This window comes from Lagopus leucura, unplaced genomic scaffold (assembly GCF_019238085.1).
Source record: "Lagopus leucura isolate 7727_CA_CO unplaced genomic scaffold, USGS_WTPT01 Super-Scaffold_73, whole genome shotgun sequence".
NCBI classification, from domain to species: domain Eukaryota; kingdom Metazoa; phylum Chordata; class Aves; order Galliformes; family Phasianidae; genus Lagopus; species Lagopus leucura.
The window spans coordinates 31458912-31484558 of NW_024962252.1; the positions used below are offsets into that span (position 1 = coordinate 31458912).

Sequence of the window (25647 nt, forward strand, 5' to 3'; positions counted from 1 at the left end):
CCACACTGTACAAGGCATTTTGTTCATACAATTAGTTCAATACTTAGGTAACAACAGATAAAATTGCTATTTGCTCCTCAAATCTTCAAGCATCCACTCCTAGACTCAAAGCAACTGGCAGATCTCTCTTCAAAGCCCAAATCTAAGTCTTGATTTTACTTGCCTCTCATGAAATATTTATTTAGTTGATTAAAAAAAAAGTGTGAGCCTAGACTGCTATCACCAAGGAAAACATTTGTCTTCCTACTTTCCAGGCAGGTACCACGGTAACCTGACATTAATCAGAATCATGGTTTGGCATTTCAGGGAGAGAACCCGACGCCTAATGCATGAGAACAATACAGTAAACTCTTGAGGCAGCAGGCACTATGGAGGGAAATGGGAAAAGAAAAAAAACAACGTAAAGCATCCTCAATGGGAAAATGGGAATTTAATTCTAGCCCTAGCAAAATTTGCTGGCCAACAGTTATTCATTATTATTAGGATTCAGTTCAATACTTAAAATGAAAAACAAGCAATGAGGACTTTCTTCCCTTCTATATAGACTAGGTCCTAGCCTCAGGTATGGTTTCTGCTATCCCTAACTCTATCTGCATAACCTGACAGCACAACTTCAGCTGCATGGAGCATTCCTAGCCCTATATGAGTTTCACGTAGAAACAGTGCTATTTCAACACAGTGTGAACTGCAAGCACAAAGTCAACTCCTGATAGCTTTTCTACAGTATCATTAGGTTCGAGTAGCTTCTAACAACTCAAAGTAACTACAGCTACCTCTTTCCCCCCAGACAATTTTCAAATGAACTCCTTTTTTTCAAAATCTCATGTTAGCCTAGACCTCAGGATATGATTTTTCCACTCCTTTCTCTCCTTCTCTCTCCTGTTATTTCCTCCCAGCTCCCCCAGGAACTGCAGAGTTGTTACTTTTGAACAATTGTTAGAAAAAAAAAGCAGATTTATGACTGTAATTGTAGCTACAACATAAATTACATGGGACTTTCACTGAAATTCACCAATATAACAAATAATAACAATAACGCCCCTTCAGTACAGAACAAAATATTCCAATGAAAAAAATCTATAGCATTTTTTTTTTTTTAAAGTGCACAAAAATATTAATGGAAATATTAAAAAAAAAACAAACCTGTCTTACAACATCACAATCAAAACTTCTGAAATATTGTTAAAATTAAATAGAAGTTATCTAATGAGACTTTTTGGCTCTGATATATTGGCAGACAGCAGCAACATTTTTTCAGAAAAATTACACCAACTAAATATACTGTATCTTAGCAGCATAAAAAATCCCTACAATTAGATGCAACTGCAGGCCTAGTAAGCATCGGCCTGACAAAATGTTACAAATGCAATTTTTGTTTAAAAGAATGGATTTCCATGGAATCCCAGAGGTAACATTTGTTATTTTCTTTACATTGTATTCTGGTAGTAAACCCACCTATAACCAATTACCTTCCTTCCGTTTTTTCTCCCAAAATTGCACAGAGTACTGGAAAATTTTATCAAGTTATAAGATATGGCCACACTGAAGAAGCCATATAGAACAAAACAAAAAGCCCGAAAACAAATTATCCCAAACAGTAACAATCACTGTCATACAACAGCAGCTTTACACTACTGACCGATGTTCTCCACATACATAGATGGCACTGGGTCGAATGCGCCGCCTTGTATGGCCAGGTAGCTGTGGCAAAAACTTGAAGTATTTAGGCATCAAGTCTAAGCATGCATCATGAAACTTCTTAATCCTCCAGTAGTAAATCAGTGGGTTCAGTGCAGACTTGAGGTAGCAGAGCCAGAGGAGCCAAGTGCTTATCTCAAAAAAGTTGTGCTTGTAGTAGAAGTGGCTGTTGAATGTGGCAATAAGGCTGTAAGTGGTGAAGGGTGCCCAACACACTATGAAGACAAGGAACAAAATCAAGATGGTGGTGAAGGCACGAGTTTTAAAGCTCATATCAATGTTCATCTGAAAAGGTCTCTGTAAGCTCATGAGACCAAGTTTGCTGGCCTGGCTGAGGCATATGCTGTCAGGGTGGCTATGGATACGAACTGCATTGTGGCGGACGGTGTTGAGTATGCCCATAAAAGAATATAGCATTACCAAGAATGGAATAAAAAAAGAAATTAGCAAGATAATTATCACGTATGCTTGGTAACCGGGGCTAGTAGAGTAGCCAAAAACACACTGAGGTGCTCTCGAGGGTATCTGCAGATTAGGATTCCCTACTGATAACGGAAAAGCAACAACAAAGGATGCTGCCCAGGAAATCACAATGAGAATCTTCGCACGGTAAGGTGTCAGTTTATCCTGTCTCTGAACTATAATAAGAAATCGGTCGATGCTAATGATAAGAAGAATTGCTACCCCCTCTATGACAAAAAGCCAAAAAAACATGGCAGAGACTCTGCAGAAGATATCCCCAAAAATCCAGTGAGTGGTAATGATTGTTATCAGAGCAAAAGGCATGTTCAGCACTGCCAGCAGCATGTCTGCAAAAGCCAGGCTTGCTAAGAGAATGTTAATTGCAGATCGCATAGCTGCCTTCTGGTAGACCATGAGGCATACAACAAAGTTTCCAAGGAATGAAACCAACACAATAAATATCATAGCAGCAGAAAGTATGATCTGGAGTGGCAAACTCAAGCTCCTGAAAACTTCTTGTGATGGCAGGACAGCTGTAGTGTGTACCAGAAAAGTACTTCTCTCAGTGGTGAGCACAGCACCTGAACTATATCTCAGTGGCTGTGTTGTGCCACTACGAAGTAAGACCTGGGGAGTGGTAAAATTCGTGTAGGAATTTTCATAAACAATAAAAGTAGCATTTGAGGTCCCAGAATTGGTTGGTGTCAACATTGCTGAGAAAACCATTGCTTCAGGAAGAATGAAAGCAGAACCAAAGGTCTTCAAGGCATTTCATCTTGTTCAGGCAGTATCTTATTCCATGTCATTTACCAAATCTGAATTAAACATCCAAAAGTATCAAAGCTCTTAAATCCATGTCTGTACTTCCATCTGAAAAAGAAGAATTAGAAAAAAAAAACAAACAAATAAGATTCTCTAAAATCATTGGGAACCAAATGAGTACTTGTTTTCCTTAATGACAAAAGTAATCCTAACACATCTTTACACTTTAGATTGACACCCTTTACTTAAGCACACATGAGAGGAGTCTAGTAATATTTGGTCTTCCTTATTCTTCCTAATGTGCAATTTAAACATCCCCTGGGACAACACGAGACCATTCCCTCATGTCTATCATTTGTCACCAAAGAAAAAGAGATCAACAGCCTCTTTTCTGTGACCTCCTTCCAGGTAGTTGTGGAGAGCAGTGAGGTCTTCCCTCATTACCATAATGTCCAGATTAAACAACTCCAGTTCCCTTACTAGCTCCTCATAACTCTTATTTTCTAGTTCATTTACCAGCTTTGTTGCTCTTCTCTACTAACGCTCTAGCAACTCAGCATAGTTCTTGTAGTGAGGAGCCCTAAACTGAGCACAGTACATGAGTTATAACTCTCACCAGTCCCATGTACAAGGGGACAATCACTTCCCTGGTTCTGCTGATCATGCTATTTCTGATGCAAGCCAGGATTCCATTGGCCCTCATTACAATATGGGCACATTGCTGGCTCATGTTCAGCTGGTTGTCAGCTAGCGCCCTCAGGTCTTCTGCTATCAGGCAGCTTTCCAGTCACTCTCCCCCAAAACTGTATCATTCCATTGGGTTCTTATGACCCAAGTGCAGGACCCACCACTTGGTCTTATTGTATGTCATGCGAACAGAATCAGCCCATCGATCTAGCCTATCCAAAGCCCTCTGCTTGAAAGTAAGAAAATAAGTGTACTCACTAAGGATGTGCTCAATCCTCTCATCAAGATTGTTGAAAAAAATATTAAACAAAACTAGCCACATTAGTGAGCCCTGGGGATCACCACTGGTGACTGACCACCAACTGAACTCCATTCACTGTGACCGTGAGTCCAGCCATCCAGCTAGTCTTTCACCCTGCAAAACTCACCTCTTGTCCAAACTAAGAACAGCCAGTTTCTCCATGAGAATGCTGTGACAAATGGTACCAAGTGCTTTACTAAAGTTTCAGGTAAACAACATCTACAGCTTTTCCATCATCTACTAAGTGGGTCATCTTGTCATTGAAAGAGATCAGGGTAGCCAGGCAGGATCTGCTCTTCATAACTCGTGCTGGCTACTTACGATCACTCATTTATGCTGTATGATGACATTTAAGATGAAATGCTCCATAATGTTCCCAGGAACTGAGGTCAGACTACCAAGCCTGTAATTACCTGGATTCTCTAGTATTTAAATAATTTCATAACTTCAAGATTTTGCTTTGAAATCACCTACAGCTCGAAGCATTAGTAATATTTCCAAACAACTTACATAATGCCACTATCACCTATCTGCCTGTTTGCTAGGCACTGAAAAGTGAACTCATCTGAGCTTCCCTACATATTACATAATCCCTTGCTTCAAGTCAGTCAACAGCATCAAATGCCTCAGGAAGAAACAGGTAAAACATCCCAACCTGCTGTTTGTTATCAAGTAACTCATCCACAGAATTAAAGTATTGCTCAATTTGTTTTACTTAGTGACTGACTCGCATCAATGTATAGGAAACTAATTCTTTAGTTGCTACAACCCTCCTCCCCTGCAGCAAACTTTATGTTATGTTTAACTGTACATTCTCTTTTTTCCCTGTAAATTTAACCCTCAGACATTATGCTGATCTCCCTCCCTCATTATTATGCTGATACAGTGCAACAGTTCCTTTTAGAATTTACAGGTACTGTCCTATGTATTTATCAAATATTCACTGTTTTCACAGACAAATAAAATGCAAAAGAGCTGAGAGCTCCTCAGGAGCTCTTTACAGAACTCCTCTCTATCTTGGACTCACAGAGTACTCTGGCATCTAAACAAGCTGGAAACCAGAAGCATTATATGTCTTTAAAAAAAAATAAAAATCACTACAGCCAGAAAGACAAAGTGGGATTCCTCTCATTCAATCTGGACAATAGCAGCAGTCACTTTCAGGCTATTCTCGTGATGGAGGGCAATCAATGTCCTCCATCTCTGAACACTGTGATAAATTTGTGTTACTAATTTGAGATGCCTGTACTTGATAACACAAATCCTACTCACAGTATGCATTCACGTTCTGTTTGGTACCAACACTGGGAGCAAGTGAAAGGAGAAAGGAGCTATCCATGTACAATATATATTTAGATACACTATCTGCTACAATACACATTCATGGCACCACCTATCTTCAGTTCAATTCTGCTTTGTCTGATCTCCATTCAAAAGTGACTGAAAAAAGGTACCACAGGATCATTACAGAATTGTTAGTGGCACAGAAAAAGTGAATGATTGCTGCCACATAGTAAGGAGAAGCCAAAGGAAACAATTATCCTAAAATTGTGAAAATATTAGCCATGGGATTCTGTGGATGCCGTAGAACTTCTGCGAGTTCAGAAGGCAATTTAAGAGATAATTCACATAATCTTAGTATGGATGCTTATACCTGAAAGAGGTGAATCATCCTGCTTTCCTCACCTGACCGCAAAGGCTGTGTGACCACTTCAGGCAAATGTTCTTTCTTGGGTATTACACTTCATAGAAGTCGTTAGCATTCAGACAGCAAGTTCAAAAGGATCTCTTCTGTAGCAGTCACATACATATATTGTATTCACAGGACTTCTGTCATGAGCATTCACGCAATTATTAAACATGCACCTCATATTTTTCCTTTCCCATGTATCTTCCTATCCCCTCAACATATCAAAAATTGCATAAGGACAAAAATAGCGAATGAAAGAAAGGGACCAATAACACAGCTTCATAGGCATTTCATTCCAGTCCTCACCTGTTTTTTGAAAAAGAGAGATCCTGTAATTTCAAAGCCAGAGTCATTGCTGAATGGTAACTGCACAGCTTGTGAAAGATCACCGTGCTTTGGTAATTTAAATAGGTATGCTTTTTGATGATGAAAGTACTCAAGCAAGAGGCAGATATCTTTTTGTCACAGCATTCTCATTTTTGGACCGTGTACATCACCAATTCTTTTCAGATTCAAAAAAGCTTCACACAATCACTTTTTTCCATTTCCGTGCTGAAAATTACTGGGTATGCACATTTCCTTTAAAGCAAGGTTCTCACTCATATGCAACTTTCTTTTTATAGACCATAATAGACAGAATTATTTCAATGAAGTACACACTTAAAGCTAAATACCATACAAATTCTATTCATCAAATATAATTATTGCTAGAACTATGGTGTCTGTTTTTAACAGTTTTAGAAACTTAAAGGTAAATACATTTCTGTTCAAAATCTGGGTAGCATGCTCAACCAGAAAAAAAAGATTGTATCTTACATGCAAAGACATCAAACAAACCCAGTAACTCCAACACAGCCAAAACAGCAAGTTTTCTACTTGTAAAAACAGTAGCACAATAATAGCTATGTTTAATGTAGATCAGAACATGCTATGGTGTGCTGCCAGAATGTTCAATGATTTATTAAATTTATCTGCTAAAAGTAAGCATATTTCCAGTATTGCCCAGATCCAAGATTTCTTAGATTTCTTTCAGCATACAGAAGTCATCTTTCTTCAGAAACTTCAAGCTCACAGGTGCCTGGTAGAGTACACTATTTCTTGTTAATGTGTTACATAATCACAAAAGGGAACCTGCTGCATCTTTTTACAGCTGCTAAAATTTTGAAGTTAAATGTGGCAAGAAGAAATCATCAAGACAACCATAAAAAAGTAAAATATTAGGAGACGATTAACTAAATCAAGTAGAAGGGTCACCAGCTTATTTTGTTTCAAGAAATATATATGTATATATATATACACACATAGAAAATACTGAAGCATATGTTTTGTCATGCACCATTACTGAACAAAGAAAACTAAAACGCCATTTCAATATGAGTTGAACACTGTTTCTCATGTCATTAAGAATAAGCAGACACATTGCAGTGGAATGCCTTTTACAAAAGCCAGTGCAAAGGGTGAATCAAAGCACAAATCAGCAGGGACAATGTTCTCTTACTCACTTGAACCCCCTGAAAGGAACTAGCAGCTTTCAGTTGTAATAACTATTTACATGTCCTAAATTGAAACTAATCAACTGTAATGCACAAAATTACTCACAAGAAGCATTAGTTTAATTTAGAAAGTTTTCCTCTTTTCCACTCCATAAATATTACTGCAGCAATTTTCAAAGGGAAGTACAGTGTGGGAAGAGCCACCTCTGTTTGGGGTCATTAGGTACAACTAATTGACCTCTTGAGGATATTTATTTCTATCCTTAGTTCAGAGAGTCATCAACTGTCAAGAAATGCCAACCACGCAAATCATTACTATTATTCTAAACCACAAACATGCAAAATGTAATTAATAATTTTATATTCTCTTGAGAAAAATCATGTTCTCAATTTGTAGCTCATAAGAAAGGCCTTACATAGTTTTAAATTCATTTCTAGTCCCAGATTCTTTCCTGTTCTCAGCTTTTCCCACAAATTCAACAGCCATATTAACCATCTGTAAGTTGAGTACTGAACTGAATACTCTTGAAGAGCAAAGTGAACAGTAAATGCTGAAAATAATACTGAAAACATGATCTTCACTTCTATCTCTGTCTAGTTATTAATATAAAACTATCAAGTTAGAAGCTTCCTAAATACTTTGCTTCCTAAATTTTAAGTGGAATTTTGGATCATACATGCAGTCACTACATACCAATTTTGATAACGGAGAAAAAGAAGCATATGAATCCAGACAGGCTTCCATGAAGAACAGGAATCATAAGTCATCTTGTGCTGCTCTGCTCAGCAAATCATTCCTTTTCCAAATAACCTGTCCAAAAAAAAAAAATATATATATATATTTTTATATAAACTGATACAATTGTATCAGTTTATAACTGCTACAATTTTTCCTGTAATAAAACTTTATTTTTTTATTGGGAAAGGTAGAATACACTGTGTATCCTGTCAAAACACAGATCACAGCTCTGTATTTTGCAGAAGGTACAGATCTTATGCAGTACAGTTTAATTAAGCCAAATTGATCCTCGGGTCTCAGCCATGGAACATTAAAATCTCAACATTTAATACTCAGATATTCCAGGACTAGTGCTGCATCCTGTTTTAATTTCATCCAGGTATGTATAATTACTTGTTTGGCAACAAGTGTACCAAAATTGGTTGCCACAAGTCTTATCCAATCTGTTAAACTACACATTTAATCTAAACATGAGAAACCTGAGGTTGAAACCTCAAAAGCCTCTCAGAAGAAATGCCTCACAGGATAAGCTGAGTAAGCATTTCCCAAGAAGCAAAGATATCAGAGTAACGGTTCTGGCAAAACAAAAGGCAAGAAAGCAGGTCTGGAGAGGAAGAACAAGCAAGAGCAAACAACAGGAACAAACAGGATCTTAGCATTTCCACTATATGCTCCAATATCAGTCAACCATCAGCTATCATCAAGGTTGTTACGTCTCAAGTAGCTAAAATGATTTTTGCAAAAAGGGCCAACCACAGCTAAATGCTGCATATTCATTCATGACATATACGTTGTTAATTGAGATACCAAATTTGTGTAGTTTCCCCATATACACTCAGAAGGAAGCGATAAAATTTCTACGAGCCTTGAAAGCTGAGTGTATGTTATACCAAAGGATGCCAATGACCTGACTTATTTCTAAATATTGTTTTAATATAAAACAGTGATCTCCTAGGAGGGAAGCACTAAGAACAATTCATACTTCAAGACCACTCATAACATCCTGATTCCTTCAGCCACTGCAGTGCTGATTTTCTGTACATGCAACCAAGTTAACAGGGACTTCAAACATTCAAAATGCAAGGCCTGGTTTGCCAGACAGGCACTTACTGAGAAATGTGCCTTCTACAGAACAAACCTATTTAGGTAGTTTTGTGTTGGCAACCAGAGGTTAACATTTTCCAAATGACGTTCCTTTTTTCTCCCCCACTATAAGTGATTTGTTGGGCTTTTTGTTTGTTTATCTGTTTGATAATGTGAACAGAGGGGAAAAGCTCTGTACTCCTACACAGTTCTGCAATGAATTTTAAATGTGAGGATTCCAGTTCCACCACAAAGCCTTCCTGAGAGAAATTCCCCAGTCCTGTAGCAGGAGGACTGATCTGGATTACAACAGAACCTGGCAAACCAAGTTAACAGCTTCACACTGGCCTGAAACTGCTGGCATACGCAGATCAAAGCATAAGAGCATGGTTCAGATCTGGCCTCAGTATGCTATGAGGTACTTAATATAGATCACATTCAAGACAGTGCTGTGCAAAACTTGTCAACACTGATAATCTTAGAGGAATTTGCATCTTATCAGGTCTAATTCAACCTCCTCAAACCAGGAACTGTCATTTACAAAGACCTGAAAGAGCAGAATCTAAGCAATCATTAAATTTTAAAACATTTCCCACAGCATTTGGACTGCCCTAAAGACTTAGCAACAGGTTATATAAGGCCTCAAAAACGTTATGCCTCCTGTATACTATTGCCTTTCAAATGAGTTGTAACTTTTGTCAAGTACTTTACTGGTATTTCTCTACATTTAGTTGCACTTAGTCCTTGGTCACTTTTTAAATATTTTTCTTAATGTATTCCTGACATTTCAAAATGTACTCCAAAATCTTAAATGTACCTAATACTGAAATCTTACTTTCTCCATTAAAAAAAAAAATAATTAATCAGACTATGAAAAGATTACAGGCAAGTAAAAAAAAAAATCTGCTTTGAGTCACAAACTTTTAACATCTGTCCTAAGACTATTTTAGTTTTTCATATAGAGCAACTTCTCCAGTACATTCTCTGATTGAATGGAAAATTGATATTTCATCTTCATATACCACAAGTAGAGACCTACAGGTTCCCTGTATTAAATTGCCCATTCCTCCTTCGTAGTGCTGCAGCACACTCAGCACACTACTGCACTGTCTTCTTCTAATAAGGGAAAATGCATTTTCTGGTTTGTTTTCATATTAACATAAAAATTTTCCCAAATACAAAGGGTTTTAAAAAATCAACTTTTAGAAATGAGTAACATTATCATCAACGGTGTATTATATTGATGGAATTTATTAAGCTGTCTCTCCTATAAGAATAAACTTGATTTTGAACTGAAATCAATGTAATGAAAACTCATCTTTTTTACAGAAAGATACAGAGACACTAATGGATAAGTGATTAGCCACTGACAAGTGATGAGCCAACAGCGTGCCACTGTGGCTAAGAAGGCCAGCGGTATTCTGAGGTGCACTAAAAACAGCATGATCAGCTGTGACCCCTTCTATTCCGCCCCAGTGAGGCCTCATTCTGAATACTGGGTCCAGTTCTGGTCTCCTCGGTTTAGGAAAGACAGGGAATTACTAGTGAGAGTCCAGCAGACAGCTACAAAGATGTTTAGGGGCCTGACACGTTTCCTTATGAGGAAAAGCTGAGAGATTTCGGACTGCTCAGCCTGAAGAAGACTGAGATGTGATCTTATCAATGCTTATGAATATCCAAATGCTGGAGTCAAGGCTTTTTTTGGTGATGTCCAGTGATAGGACAAGGGACATAGGGAACATACAGGAACATCAGAAGTTCCATACAAGCATAAGGAAAAACTTTACAGTGACGGTAGCAGACCACTGGAACAGGCTGCCCAGAGAGGTAGTGGAGTCTCCTTCTCTGAACGTATTCAAGACTTGGATGCCTTTCTGTGCTATCAACTATAAGGAACCTGCTCTAGCAGGGGTTGGACTAAATGGTCTCTGGAGGTCCCTTCCAACTCCTACAATTATATTAGATTGACATACACACACACACAAAATCACTGAATTAGTACTCTCTTCAAATTGTGAAGCCCACACTGGGTTCCTGAGATGCGGGTGAGTTCCTAGAGCAAAAGGGTCCTGATTATGCTTCTCTCATAGAAATTCAGCTCATGCTACCGTCAAATTCTTCTTCTGCCCAAGAGCCTGCTGATGCCCTGCAGGTGATATGGATCTTGCTCCTTGGCATGTCACAGAATCACGGAATTGCAGGGGTTGGAAGGGAGCTTAAGAGATCATTGAGTCCAGTCTCCATGATAAAGCAGATTCCCCATAATAGGTTGCACAGGTAGGCATCTGGACAGGTCTTGAATGTCTCCACAGGAAAGTCCACAACCTCTCTAGGCAACCTGCTCTGTCACTCTTACTGTAAAGAAGGTCTTCTGCATGTTTGTACGGAACTTCCTGTGTTCAAGTTTTAGGCCACTGCTCCTTACTGCTGCATATCACCGAGAAGAGCCTGGTCTCATCCACCTTCTCTGCATAGCTCTTACTTGGCTTACAGAGCAGACATGCCCATAACAAGTTAAATGAGTTGACAATGTTTCAGCAACAGAAATGCAGCTTCTTGTGGCATCCTGCTCTTAAATGCTGTCTAGATCAGATTTAGCTGCAATTACATAAAGATTTACTATTTTAAATATACATGTGTGTATATATGTGTGCATGCATCTTTGATAGTTACTAGCATCTCTAATCAGCCAAAACCAGAAATGTGTAACACAACAAAATAGTACAACAGTGGCTTGTGTTCTTTTCCAGATTTACCCTAAATTTGTTGTGATATTCTAACTCAGACTAATAGTTACACATCAGACTATTATCTTATTTTTCATAACATGGAAAGAGGCTAACAACTATTTTAAGCCATGTCATCTATGGCTTCAGACTAATTTTTGTCTCATGCCAGTTAACTGGCATAACGCTGTCTGAAGACAGCAAATTCACCTCTGAGAAACAATCCTAGTTAGAAATCAATCCTGTTCGTACAACAGATTAGAAAAACTGTTAAATTGAAGAGTTCTCATTTGGACAGCTCAGGGTGAGATGACATACCACAGACATGCAGATCCCGTGCAATACAGTCAGAAACAATTTCTATACAGGTGTGACTGGCAAGGCTTGGAAACGTTCCATAAATCATGAACCTTTTTTTTTTTTTTTTAAATAAAAGATATTTGTAAGTCAAAAATATTTAAATGAACCAATCTGATGAATTTTAAAGCATGCTGCTTTGTTTTAATGTAATACAAGAGATAACACTATTTAATTCTTTGATTTTTTTTTATTTTTATTTTTTTTTTTTAAATAATGCAAAGAAAACAAATACCAATCAAACAATTCAAATCCCTTGTAGGACTGATATTTGTAAGCACCTTATAATTTGCTGCCGCAAATAACTTCATAGCTAATTGAGTGGCTTTTGCAATACTCTGTGGTATTGCTACTTAGAAACTATTAAACAAACTGTACACCAGATCAGCTGTCTCCCAGGATACAGTTACGGCATTCCCAGTCCACAAACCTAACAGGACACAACATCTTAATTTGGCATAGTCAGCAGGACCCTCTCACTACACGAAGTTCTGGAGATTACCCTGTAGCTATATGCCATAAGACAGGAGAGGTATGAGGGATACTGACAGTGCTATGTGCAGTGGCAAGCCATGGCTGCCCAGGAAATGCCAGTGCTGGATTGCTTCCCTGTAACCAAGAAGTTGAAAAGGCATAATGCATGCACTCCACCAAAGGGAATGGCTTAGGCTCAGAACAACTAGCACGATCCCAATCCTGCAGAGGAAAGGATTACAATCCTTGCTGTAGAGCAAAAAAACACCATGATGCATGCTGTATTACGAGTAGTGTTGATGGCAGCTCAAAAAGATAGGTATTTCAACAGACAAACAGAAGGGCAAAAAAAATGTACGGGACATATCTCTGACAGGTGGAGACCAAGTCTTGTTATCAGAAGATGAGGAACGGGGATATTATGGGCCTGGAATTTTCTTAACTACCAATGATTGAGCAGAATGCTGGTCTGTAAAGAGCTGCATACTGGGCTGGTTAACTTGGTTCTCTTGGAGAAACAAGAGACTCAGTGTGTACTGAAACCCCAATTGTAAATCATTGGTCAGAAAGCATGCAAAAGGATGTTTGCCTCCAAGTGATGCATAATAGGCAATTAATTCAGGAGCAGCACTCTCCTAGTTATTAGTAGCCAACTCCAATACAGACTTCCCTGATCCAGGGTCTGACAGACTCTTTGAATCTCTATGCAGTTAAGTTACAAGATTGTTTGCATGATGTGTTGGCTCCATGAATCAGACAAGACAGGGAAATCAAAGAGAGCCCATGACCCAGAGAGAAATAGCTCAGAAGGGTGGGAACTCAGGGGGAATATTGTTAAATCTAAGCCTGCCATTAGGAGAATGGAACAGCAAGGAAATCGCCATCCCCCTGGAGCAAGAAGTATATTATGGGCTGAAGGTATCAAGAAAGGGTTCCCTTGAGATGTGATAGAAGGCCTGCCTGCAGTGGCATTAGAAAAGCTGCATTTTAACATATTTAATGAATCAACTGCCATCAAAAATTATCTTAATTAAATTTAAGACATTATTCAATATCTGCAGCAGAGTGACAGTGGAGGGTGGCTAGTTAAAATCTTACTTGTTGGACTTTCACTCAAAGGAGGATTAGTATCACTTCTACAAACAGGAAATGTAATCGTTATGTTGCTTTTATTTTATATTGCATTATCATGTGTAAAGCCTATGCTTGCTTGTTTTTTTTTTCTATTTTTTCGTGTATTCTGTACAAATCAACATCAAAGACAAATTGTAAGATGTCTGAGTCATGGTGTGGAGGCCTGTGCTACAATGAAAAAAATCACTGAAATGACCGAGGATTGTTTCAAACTATGCGACTGTTGAGGAGATCTCTTGAAAGCTGGATTGATCTGACCCCCTGTTAAGCTTTTTAAGATTCATGGGGTGGGGAAAACGGCTTGTAAATTATTCAAATTCTGATTTTAGTTATTAACATAGAATTCTTGTAAGTTATGATCTCCAGAATCCATCTCCATCTCTTTTATCATTTCTCCTCATTCTTTCTCTTCTTTTGCCCTATCTGCTATATTCAGATCACCACAGTCTATGACTTATAGAATCCTTAGAGCTGGAAGGGATCTCTGAGGGCCATCTAGTCCAACTCCCCTGCAATGGACAGGGGCAAAATGAAGTTTGATCCATGAGATGTACCATGGCCAACGAAAAACACTTTTTTCTGTGGTATATCTGGAGTAGTCTCAAACACTTGCAAGACAGACCACTGCCACGACAACACGCTACATGCTGAAGACATGGTCAGACAAGGGAGTCCTGTGCAGGCAATCTTGCTTGGCCCAAAACTTCTGTTTACTTTTATGTTTTGACTGCAGACTTGCTGATAACAAACTTGTTGATGGTAAACACTGTAAACATGGCAGGCACAAAAAGAATGCCTGAGATAAGTTTAAGGGGAGAGGTCTTGAAGTCTTTGATACTTCAGGGGCTTCAGAACCTCTGGATGAGCATTCTCACAGATCAAGCAACCTTCCCGTCCATTGGCTGAGTCAACACTGGAACCTGGACTGGTGATGCTTTTCTTTCTGTCTCTCTTTCTCCTCATCACCCCTCTCAGTCTCCTTCTCCTTGCTTTTCCCCTCATAAGTACTTTGAACAGGGTAATAAGCCTAACACACAATTTCTAATTTGATTTCAACTACTCAGAAATTGCTGAAAAAATTCAACTCATAGATTTCTGAAAGAGAAGCATACTGACAAAGTCAGGAACAAAGTTACAGGCAAGATGTATAGGGGGAAAAAAAAAAAACAGTAACGAGGTCCATCAGAAGAAACCAGGCAATAAAACCCTTGCCAGTGCACTTTATAAAAATCTCTTTATAATCCCTAAAATATTCTTTGTGTTGGAATTAACATTATTTATTACAAGATCTAGAAAAGGATACATATCAAATCAGAAGCGATGCTCCTCCTACATTTCCAAGATAAAAATGTTGATTTTAAAGTACTTGTTAAACTGTCAACTAAAATGTATCTTTTCTGCCTTTCTCTAGGATACATTAAGTAATTTTGCCTGATCTAGTTATTTTCTCTTTAGTTCTATTGAAAACACTTTCCTACTCCAGTCAAGCTTCTATTAGCAGCTCTCATGCACTCTAAGGTGATTCAAAATAACAGAAGCCTTTGACTAACAAAGATTTTTTTTTTTCTATTTAAAAATTTTAACAATGTATTTCTCTATAATGTCTCCAATAAAAGCCAACACTGTTACACATCATTATTTCATTTACAAGAGAAAAGATCATTTCAACAAGACTCATTCCAGCATCCCTTACTAAAGTACGGCTCTCATCCAGGCTAAACCAGCAGTCTAAGAGCCACAGTTCATCCTTCACAAAAGTTTTATCTCGCTTTCTGACTTCTCCTTGCTACCTTATTTCCTAAGGGCACTCTGCAACAGCAGTTAATGTGATCCACCAGCAAACTCTTCTCCTTGATGGCTTTCCTATAGTTTCCAGCTGCTCCCTATGCACCCAACAGACATATAAGAGAGGAGAGAGACTTTCAGGAAAGATGCAATGGATCTTTCTGGAAGGAAATAGCCACCTGAACAATTAGTATGTCTCAATACTAAAATTTCTTGGAAAAGGGGTACTTCAAGAGCAAATATAGATCATGATTTATATCCTTTAACAGCTCAACCCTGTTCCTGGCTATTTCCAAGTGATATGACAGTGGCAGGTGCTGATAGATTTACAGGCTAACAGTACCCCTATCAATGTAACAAAGCCAGCCATATGACAAATGTAGGGAAAGGCTCTAGTGCACTTAATGTCATCTCCTCCAGTGACCTCTATTGACTACGTGGCTGAAAAGGCCAGAAATTCTTTCTTCCAATGTACTCCAAATAGCAGTTCTAATGCTGCACATTGAAGAGGTTTAATACTGAACACCAGAACGTATTTTATTGAAAATTTCATTTCAATTCAGCAAACATAGAATGGCAATTCTAACAACCACCTGTACATACATCAAATCCTTCCTCAGCCTCCTATTTCCTATTTATAGCATAAACTATCTTTGCTTGTTAAGTTCATATACTTTTTATTTTTACAATGAGCTTTTCAGATATCCTCTTTTCATTATAGAAGTACTGAAGTTTCTGAAGCGCTACAGACTCAACCTGTGCCTGATCTCATTGCAGATGTCTAATTTCTTTTCTTAAGCGAAAATTACTCATGAAATTCTTGCATATTGTTCCATTTTGAGTAAGCATTCCCCATAAAATGTTCAAATAAAATTATAAGCACTTGCTCATACACTGTAATTTACACCCATGTATGCACAGGATACAATTTCAAAACAGCAGAGCAGACTCCCCTGTTTTTGTGCTGCCCTTCACTGTCTATCTTCTACTGTCATTTTGAGGCTTTTGTTTGAAAGCGAGTGTAATCCTAAATGTTTCCTATTGGATACAGACTACTTATTCCTCATGCATTAAGCCACAACTCACACAATGCTGAGAAAATGAATAGCACCAGTTATTCTAGTCAGTCAGTGTTTCCAACCCCACCCAGCTTGCAAGGAAAGGACTTTAACTGCAGGAAGACAAGGCACTTAGGTGCAAAGCAAGAAATTGTGAAACAAGCATGTGAGGTTTACTACCTCTTAAATTACCGCTTTGGTTAAGTGGGCAGGGGAGCACCTACAACCCACCTATATGCCCTTTTTGAAGGTTTGTAAATATTTGGGCTACTCACAGCTCAGGTTCCTGCCTTCTCCTTGTTCAGTCAATGGCAGCAGCCAAGTAAAATACACGTGTTTTATAGCTTATACATGAAGCTCCAGATTTATGACTTCATCAGGTCCAGAGTAGCTTTTACTCTTTCCCACAAAGTTGAAACAATACCAGCTTATTTCATAGTCTTGGGTTTTCAGTAGGACCGTGAGGCTGCGAGGCCTTTTCTAAACCATTATCTAACTGCTGTCCTGTAGTTCTAATGTCTACTTTAGGATCCGCTTTACTGTAAAGTTTTTGTCCACTTTCTAATTTTAACAGCAATTTTTTATTCAGTGACCTACAAACCAGGATGGCTGTGTGGGAATTTAAGGTATCTTTTGTAAATACTAACAAAGCAATGAAAATTAATGAAGTGTAAAATGCAGGAAATTAACTTCTCATCGCATCATCAATTTATCTACACACCTAAAAGAGTTTAAAATACCAGCTTCAAGCAGTCTGATGTTCTAGGGACACTCAGCTGCCACTTCATTTATAGTCTGTTTCCTTAGCAACGCTATAATCCATCTGGCTGCAGAAAGCTAAATTCCTAAACCATATCCTCCTGTACACCGGAAATAGCCTCAAAAACATTTATATTTTGAACAGCATCTAGTCACTGTGATTAGCAAGCACATAAATGAATCCAAAAGGCAATAACGTTCTTAAAGAACACACTCAGATGCAAATTCCCCATCACTTGAATCAGTGGTTCACGTACTGCAAACAGCATGCAGTCTTTCGACTTCCAAGTTGAAAGTGATGTTACAACAGCATCAATTCCTCGACATCGCGATCCTAAGCAAAGCTGCTGAAGACCCTGATCCCTCGCGGTGAAGGAGAGATTATGCACACCAACTTTATGTCAGAGATGATGTCCCGCATTAGAAAGCACTGTCCAACTGTGACCATGCATGCCACAACTTCAGGCTAGCCCACAGAACAGTTTGAACCTTGTGTGGATCCAGCTCAACCCTAATTTGTTACTCAAGGCAACAGTCTTTATCAAAATATTTTTCAGCCACTTGCTGAAGTAATTTGTTACTGTACTCACCCAAAAACTTTAGGTAAGAGCTAAAATAGTCAGGAAAATCAGTTTTGAGACTGGAGGATGACAAGCAATTCTGCAGTGATGCAGCCAAGTTAAGATGAAACAGTGAATGCCACCAGGACATCTCCTACCAGGAAGAACAGATACGACTTAAAATAGCAGAATGCATCTCGCATGTACATCATTTTGCATAAATTTGGCAACTCCAACCAGCAAGCGAAATTCAGTTCCAACCTAACAGCTCGAATTCACAAATATTAATAAAGAATAATTTGTATGTAACAACTTCTACATTGTATGAGTGACCACAGCAAGATCTCAGAAGGTTATCTATCAATCACAGATTAACTAATGAATATAGTTTATTAAACTTGCTTTTTGAAATCATTTTCAAAACGCACGTAATCTCTTTGCTGTGTAGATGACAGCTCTTTGGACCCAGATCTGTTGCCACTTCCCACACTGAGCAGCAAACTGAGAAGCCCTTTGGACAACATCTCACAAACTGCATGAAGCACTCATCAATAAGAAACCCCATCTTAAGATATGACAACCGATTGTTTCCTTTAATAATGCTTTGTTGTTCCTCACCAGCCATATCCTTCCTACTAAGGCTGAGACTGATCTCAGCTAATTTCAACAGAGAACTGAAGTAGTCAGCTTGGTCAGTGGTCAGACATTATTATTTCTGGAAAGCAAAAGTAATCTAAGCTAAAACAGATACCTGAAACAGTTACCTTGTTTCTTAACAGCACAGCATATGATTTCTACTTATCTAAATAACTACACCTGCCTGTATGCATCTGAACTGTGTAAACAATTGGTTCAGTGATATATTTCTATGTAACAGCTGCATAATGCTTCATAGGTGTGTCCCACCCAGGAACAGAGACAGACTTGGAAAACAGCAGGGAAACCTGACAGAATATATGAGGACTGATTTCAGCCTTGCTGACAACAGCTAGGAGCACATCACTGTACTGCCAGTGTACTGTGGAGATGCTTTTTCAAGTCTATTATTTGTGGTGGCCTTGAAAACACGGATGTAATCCAGCTCATTTGGATCTAGCACTCTAACAGCCTAAGTGCTATTACCTGAAACGTTATGCTTTGATTTGATATTTCTAGGAAAGATGCCTGCAGTCTGAATCTGCCTTATCTTACAAAAAAAAAAAAAAAAAAAAAAAAAAAAAGGGAGAATGAGGAGGGAAAAGGTTTTTAATTTAGGTTAGCCCCATCTCTATCCTCATTATAAATTCAATGAAAATTTCTTATGGCAGACGCAGATGTCCCAATACTAGTAAGGCATAGCACAACCTCTCCCTGTTATAAATACTCTGATCATGCCTTTGAGAGTCAGCATTAAATATTGCTACATTTATTTTAAATGTCACCTCTTTATCATAAATGACACACTGGGCGCTTGAGCAGACATGCTGAAGATTTGGGAGTGTGAAGGATGGAATTAATTTTTCAGCTCTACCAATTCATGTACACTTCAAATCAGAGATAAGGCAAGAGGTGGGAAGGTCCACTGCTAGCCAGTTGGTTTGGCACCAAATGTGGTAATTCCTCTCCACGCCACACACAAATTTGTCCAGAGTACTCAATACATGCACACAAAGTTCTGAGGTACCAGTGAGCACTTTCGAGGAATTTAACTACCAACATACTGCACACATTCTTTGGATACTTCATGTAGCTAGATGTACGAAGGTTAGAGTTCAGTTCAGAGATTCTTAGTTTGTTTCTTAAAATGATTTTGATAGTAAGAGGAAGAACAAGAAATTTGGATAGGAATACAGCTTGAAATAATTATTTCAGTTTAGAGTTTATGCATATATAGAATACATACACATACACTTAGAGGTGCAGAAATAAAAATACCATGAATGCATTATGTGCATGCATTTCTAAACGCATCCACAAAAAGCATGTACAATTCCAGAAAGAAAAGTCTTGAGAAAACTTAGAAATGGCAACAGACAGAAGATTCTAAATCAAAGTGATCAAGTAATAGAAGGCTTGCTGGAGTATATACTATCCATAGAAGATTTGAATCAACATATAATATTGTGTGTTTTGAAATTACTTTTCACATTTGACAAAGAAAAAGTCATCTGTTTTTCACATACCTTTTCTATCGTAATACACAACAAACCTTGTACAATACTCTGTAAGGAGTAATTCAGCGAGTTACACTGACGCAGAAAACGTGCATCAATAATCATTTCAGGAAGTATCAAGTACTGAGTTCTTTATAGCTTTAGAAAGATAGGAGTATTATTTTTTCCATTTGTATTTAAAATTTACACTTCCTCCTCGTTTGTTGCAATTTTCCCCTCATTTCCAAAACTCAAATGGAAGACAGTTCTGTCTGTGAACTTTTTCCTGTAAGTCTGTGTCTATTTCATAAATGTTTTTGAAGAGAAAGCTTGCATGAGACAGTGAAGTAATGAATAACATGATGCTCCTGAAGAACTGAGATACTACAGGGATAAACAATGTTGAGAAGCACACATCAAAATGAACTTTTGCTCATTTAGAGTGGGTTTTAAGTAAGGAACGCGACCATATACTGAATAACGACAATAAAATAGATGTTTGCAAAGGTGCTCACTAAGAATTAATTTCCCTAATATTAGCTGTCCTAATAGGTGGATAGCAAGGCTAATAGAGGCATCAGGGTTCTCACCACAAAGAGCAGAGGCACAGACAGCAATCCAATCACAGCTGGGATAAACCACTTTCTGAACAAGCTTATTTTTCTCTACTAGCTGTACAAGTACCTGGAAGGGCAGCTGAGAATACAGCAGTGTTACCACACTGCATAGCTAATTTCTAACAGATCCCTGAAAGGAAGCCTGTTGTCTGTGGGGTTCAATTTGCCAGACAGGGGTCCATAGACCTAATGATGCTGAAAACCAAAACAGGATAGCTAGCTTTCAGATCATCAGGCTGAAGGCTCAGATTTACCTCTTAAACCAGCAACCATAATAATACAGGCACCTACTGGAAAACATAATGCATCATCATGTGAGAGAAAAAATAGAAACTTCAAAGAGACTAGATAGCTGCAGATTAGATCAAGATAAAATATTCTAACTGCCCAATTAAAAATGACCAGCAATTAGAAATTACACAAGATCAACCAAGGGAAGGTTCTGGCAGAAAAGCACAGAAAGCAGCTGGCCAACAAGACAGCCCAGAAGAAATAGGGCAGTAAGGGGAAAATATTGTGGAGAAAACAGTAAATTCACCAGACAGCATTGCCATGTGGATAACAGAATGGAAACCAAGCCCCAGCATTTTGTCATCCTTCTTAAGTCAGCTACATTATATTACATTGAAACTGACAGATAACAAGGGAAAATTGAGATAATCATCTTCACATTCCATATATAAGTCATGCTACTTTCCTTCCTTGTCTATCCACATATGAATCACAACTTGTGGCTACAGGGTCAGGTAGCTAAAGTCCAAACCAGCATCTACATGTTCTAACTCTGCTAAGACAAGGGAAGGGATCTTTCACTCCACAAAATAATTACTTGTTTTAGGGAGGGGGAAAAAAAATTGTGAAAACTACACACTCTTATTTACTTTTTTAATGTTAAAAAGTAAATGCTACTAAGGTTTGAAAGTCAGGCTCACAAGACTTGAGGACTAACAGTTACAGAAATCCAATTAAACACTATGACACAGTCTTTAATTATGTGACTAAATACTATTTATCCACATGGAATCCAACTTCCTTTAGAAGGCCCAGCACTCCTTCTCCCTATAATTACTGTGTACTACCACGTCATATTTAATCAACACAAGCCAGACTCCATTTCAGTAACTCCAAGAAGGAGAAAATCAGGGAAGGGATGCAAAAAGCATCCACTAATTTTGGCTGCTTGTTTTTAGACACTAAATGCTCTGGGAAAAAAAAAAAAAATGGATCCTACATCGTATAAAGCAGAGCTCCCAAAGGCCTTATCCAACACTTCATAGCTTTAAATTTTCAAACACTTCTGTGCTTATGTGGCCTGAACAACATTCTTTCAAACACAGCTTTTGTATAATCTCCATCTAGATTGAGGTAAATTAGGTTACAGCTATGCAAGAGATTTCTCTAAGCGCCGTTCAAACCAATAGGACTCCTTCAACACTTCAACATATGCCCAAGTGCAAACAACCTACGGAAACAGTGCTTCTGCACAAAGGGAGAAGGAAAGGACTGCTCACCTTTCTCCTAAAGTGCATGTTGAGATTAATATTTTCTAATGTTACATTCAAATGAAATTGAATGGAATTTCAGAGACCTCCGCTTAAACTGCCTGTTCAGGAAAGCACTTAAAGCACTTACCAAGTCCCACAACACACATAAGATTTAAATAAGCTATCCTCAGCTGAAAATGCAGCAACTAAACAATTTTCCTCAAGTTCAAACTACACCACTAGCCAGGTTAGCAAAATAATGGCTGTTAGCAAGTACAGGGATAAAATACACCATTCTGTTCAAGTATTTTCTTTGTCTACAAGAGGCAGTGTGACCTGACAGATCAATTTTCAATCTGAGACTCTATTTCTGGATTCTACAACCGAGATTCCTCAGAAAAATGGCCACGCTTCTTCTTGTCTCACTTCTTTCATTTGTAACAATTAAATCTGATATCCTTGAGAATTGCTTTGAAAATTATTTATGAGACTATTATGTGAGATAGCCTAGATATATCCATATCCAAAAACCAAGCACAGCAAAAAGTGTAACATTCAGAGCATTTCATTATTGAAACAATCTGTAAGATACTGCAGAGCTGTGCACCAATTTCAGTGTCAAAAAGAAAGACTGCAAGAATGACCAAGGCTCACAAGATTTATTTTAAATATCTACTCTAATAATTTTAACAGTGTAGTAATATCTGCTGGCATCTAAACGTAAATAATCTTCGCTAGAGAATTTTTTGAAAGTTACTCTGCCCAGTACTGTTAGCAAAACAATTTGGAAGATATCAAAACAACATCAGAACACAGGCCATGGATGGGTTCACATCTAGCCACTGGGATATGCAGTGCATTGGAAGCACGCTCCCTGAAGGCAGATGAAAGTTGTGCCGTCTTCTGGATCTCTTAGTCTCCTTTATGGGCAAGCAGGAAAGCCACCAAGGCTCCACTTGCCCCCTCTGCACCCACCTGCACAAGGAGAAAGCAGCAGCCCTGGCAGGTATCAGCAACTGACGAAGAAAAACAGTATTTTGCAACGCCTGTGCTCCTTGATGCAGGCAAATTAGATCACTGTGACTGAGCACAGGCTTAAGAAAGACTACTTACAGTGTTACTGATAGATTGTACCTGCATCAGTGCACCAAACAACACCAGGAACTACTCCCAGGTGATGGAGCTCACTTGATGACACAGACTGCCAACCCGCTGCAGACCAGCACAGCGTGCTTCACATCCCGGCCCACTACAGCTCTCCCACACAACCCTTGAGCATGATTTGGATGCAGCAGGAGCAAGGAAACAGTCCCAGCAAGTTGCTCTTACACAGCTCCCCTCTCTATGAAGGTCAGCAACACTGACAAGGGCTAATCCATGCCAACAGGCTTTAGGGCGAGAGAACGATCTTGGGATATTTAACTAACAGGTAGAAGACCCAGCATCTCCAGGCTTTATCTGTTGTTACTCTTACAGGAAGATTTTAAATGCCAAATACCATGAAACACACAAAAATTACCTACACCTTGTATAATATAAGAAGAAAACTAGAAATGAGTAGAGATCATCTTGGCGTGTTCCTGCTCCATCGGAGCAGGCGGACTTCACACATGGTCTAATGACACCCACTGTCCAATTTTAATTTCTTTAGTTTAAAAAAGAAAAGTTCTACATGCATTTGACATGCCTTCTTACAGCGAGGCCACTGCCTAATAAGTGAGTCATGCAACAACAGTGTGAGGAGCCAGGTTTCTGAGGGACAATCATCTGGCAGTAGACATTTCAATTGAAAGTTATTTAGAAATGGCTTGCAATTAGTAGAATTATTAAGTCTGCTTTTACAGACTAAAAATATAAGTGAATCTATGATGTTATCCTGGAAACTTGGCTAGAGCAATGCTGGCAAACGCATTTTCACAATAGGTAACCACAAAAACATCCATAAAAAGACATCGGAGAGCTGTCAGTACATCGCTGATTAAGCAGTACTCTTTGAGATCCCTTCATAACTTCACACATCCAGGAAGAGTCTACGTAACCTACACAGAACTGTCCCTTTTGTAAACCAATCCGGTACGAACACACAGTTTTGGTTAATAATCCCTCTGAGCACGACTGGGAAAGTGCCAGCCGTACCCAGCCCCGGCCATCAGAACCGTGCCCGCTCCTGTCGCATCCTTAAGCGCAGCCCGTCTCTTGAAAGCTTCGGGCTGCTCTGCGAGGTGAACTTTACGACGTGCTCTGTGAGCTACAGTAGCCTGCTCTGTATTACTGAGTTTTAAAAGCCAAGCACACGCGAGACCACGCTGCATATCCAAAGGAAAAGAGCAGGCGTTTAGAAAAGACGAAAGAACAAGCGATGTTATTCAGCGAGGCACTCCTATTTTCCGGGAGTGCCCCCGCAGCACCCCGTACCTGCCAGCACCAGCAGCAGTCGGTCCCCAGCCAACCCTCCCGCACGCCCACATGCCGACACAACGCCGCCTCGCTCGCCCCGCGGAACGAGCCCGGCCCCGGGGCCAAGCAGCGCGCCGGAAGCGCCGCCCCCCCGCCCGCCGCCGCCTTCGGAGGAACCCCCGCAGCGCAGGGCAGCGCCCAGCCGTGGCGGCAGGACCCCGCAGCCATTCAGTCCCGCCGCCTCCCGGCCACCCTGAGCCCGAGCAGCTCCCTCGGAGCTCCCAGCCCGGGACGGCCTAGCGCAGCTCGCAGTACCCCCGACCGGAGCGGGCAGCCGGCATAGCCGTACGGTGCCTGCGGGGAACGGCGTCCGCTCTCGTCGCTCGGACCATCCCGGGCAGGGGCAGCCCGGCCGCCGAACGACGCCTCGCCTCACCTCGCAGCGTGGCCGGCACCCTGCAGAGCCCCGCGCGGCGCGAGCCCGGACGAAGCCCATCCCTCCGGGAAGTTTCCTGCCGTCGAGGCGGCCGCGGAAAACAAAAGCTTCAAAGGGTAGAAGAGGAGGAGGAAGGGCAGCGCAGGCAAGAAAGTGAGGAGCATCGCTCTCCCGCGGCGCCGCTGCCCGTGCCCAACGGCCCCGCGGAGCGCAGCCCGCTCAGCGCCGCCTCCCCATGCGCTCCAGCGCCGGCTGAGCTGCACGGGCAGCGCCACGGAACCGCCGGACAAGAAGCGAGCAGGCGGCGAGCCAGCGCCTCTTCTCCCCCACTGCCTCCCGCCCGTCCGCCTGCCTGACTGACTGACCGACCGACCGCCCGCCCGCCCGCGGCCGCCCGTCCCGCTCGCCGCAGCGCCGCCAGGTCCCGCCCATCCGCACGGGGCTCCGCCTCCCGGGGGCGCGCGCACGCTCCGGCTCGGCGGAGTTGCAGCTGCCGGCGGAGGAGGTTTGCGATCTTCTGCCGAGCTGCCCGGTTCCCGTCCTCGAACCCGTCTGGTGCGCCCCAGCCCAGTGCCAAGCGAGTCTGCGGTCACTGCCCACCTCTGAGCGTGTTGTGCGCTGCTGCTGAGTCGGAGACAGCGCTCTTAGAAAGCCGGGTTAGAGAGGTGCTGAAGGCAGAGGTAGTAATTCCAACCTCCTATCTGGCAGGGATGTAAATGCAACATGTGTGTTGTGGTGTGATGTTGCAGCTCTTCCATATGTAAAGGAAGAAATAATGATAAAATCATAGAATCTTAGAATATCCCGAGTTGG

At 40.2% G+C, this 25647-nt stretch overlaps 1 protein-coding gene across 1 annotated transcript; it reads right to left on the reverse strand.

Annotated features, from left to right (window-relative positions):
- Positions 1-1207: 1207 nt before the first annotated feature.
- Positions 1208-24963, reverse strand: GPR63 (G protein-coupled receptor 63). The gene is made up of 3 exons (XM_042889061.1): positions 24835-24963; positions 7788-7904; positions 1208-3030 (listed from the first exon to the last, which is right to left on the reverse strand). The coding sequence occupies exon 3, from the start codon at positions 2884-2886 to the stop codon at positions 1627-1629; it is 1260 nt and encodes a 419-aa protein (XP_042744995.1). The 5' UTR covers positions 2887-3030; positions 7788-7904; positions 24835-24963; the 3' UTR covers positions 1208-1626.
- Positions 24964-25647: the final 684 nt, after the last annotated feature.

What these genes read in the sequence shown, in the direction of transcription:
- GPR63 (XM_042889061.1), bottom strand. Translation starts at nt 2,886, where the DNA reads ATGGTTTTCTCAGCAATGTTGACACCAACCAATTCTGGGACCTCAAAT.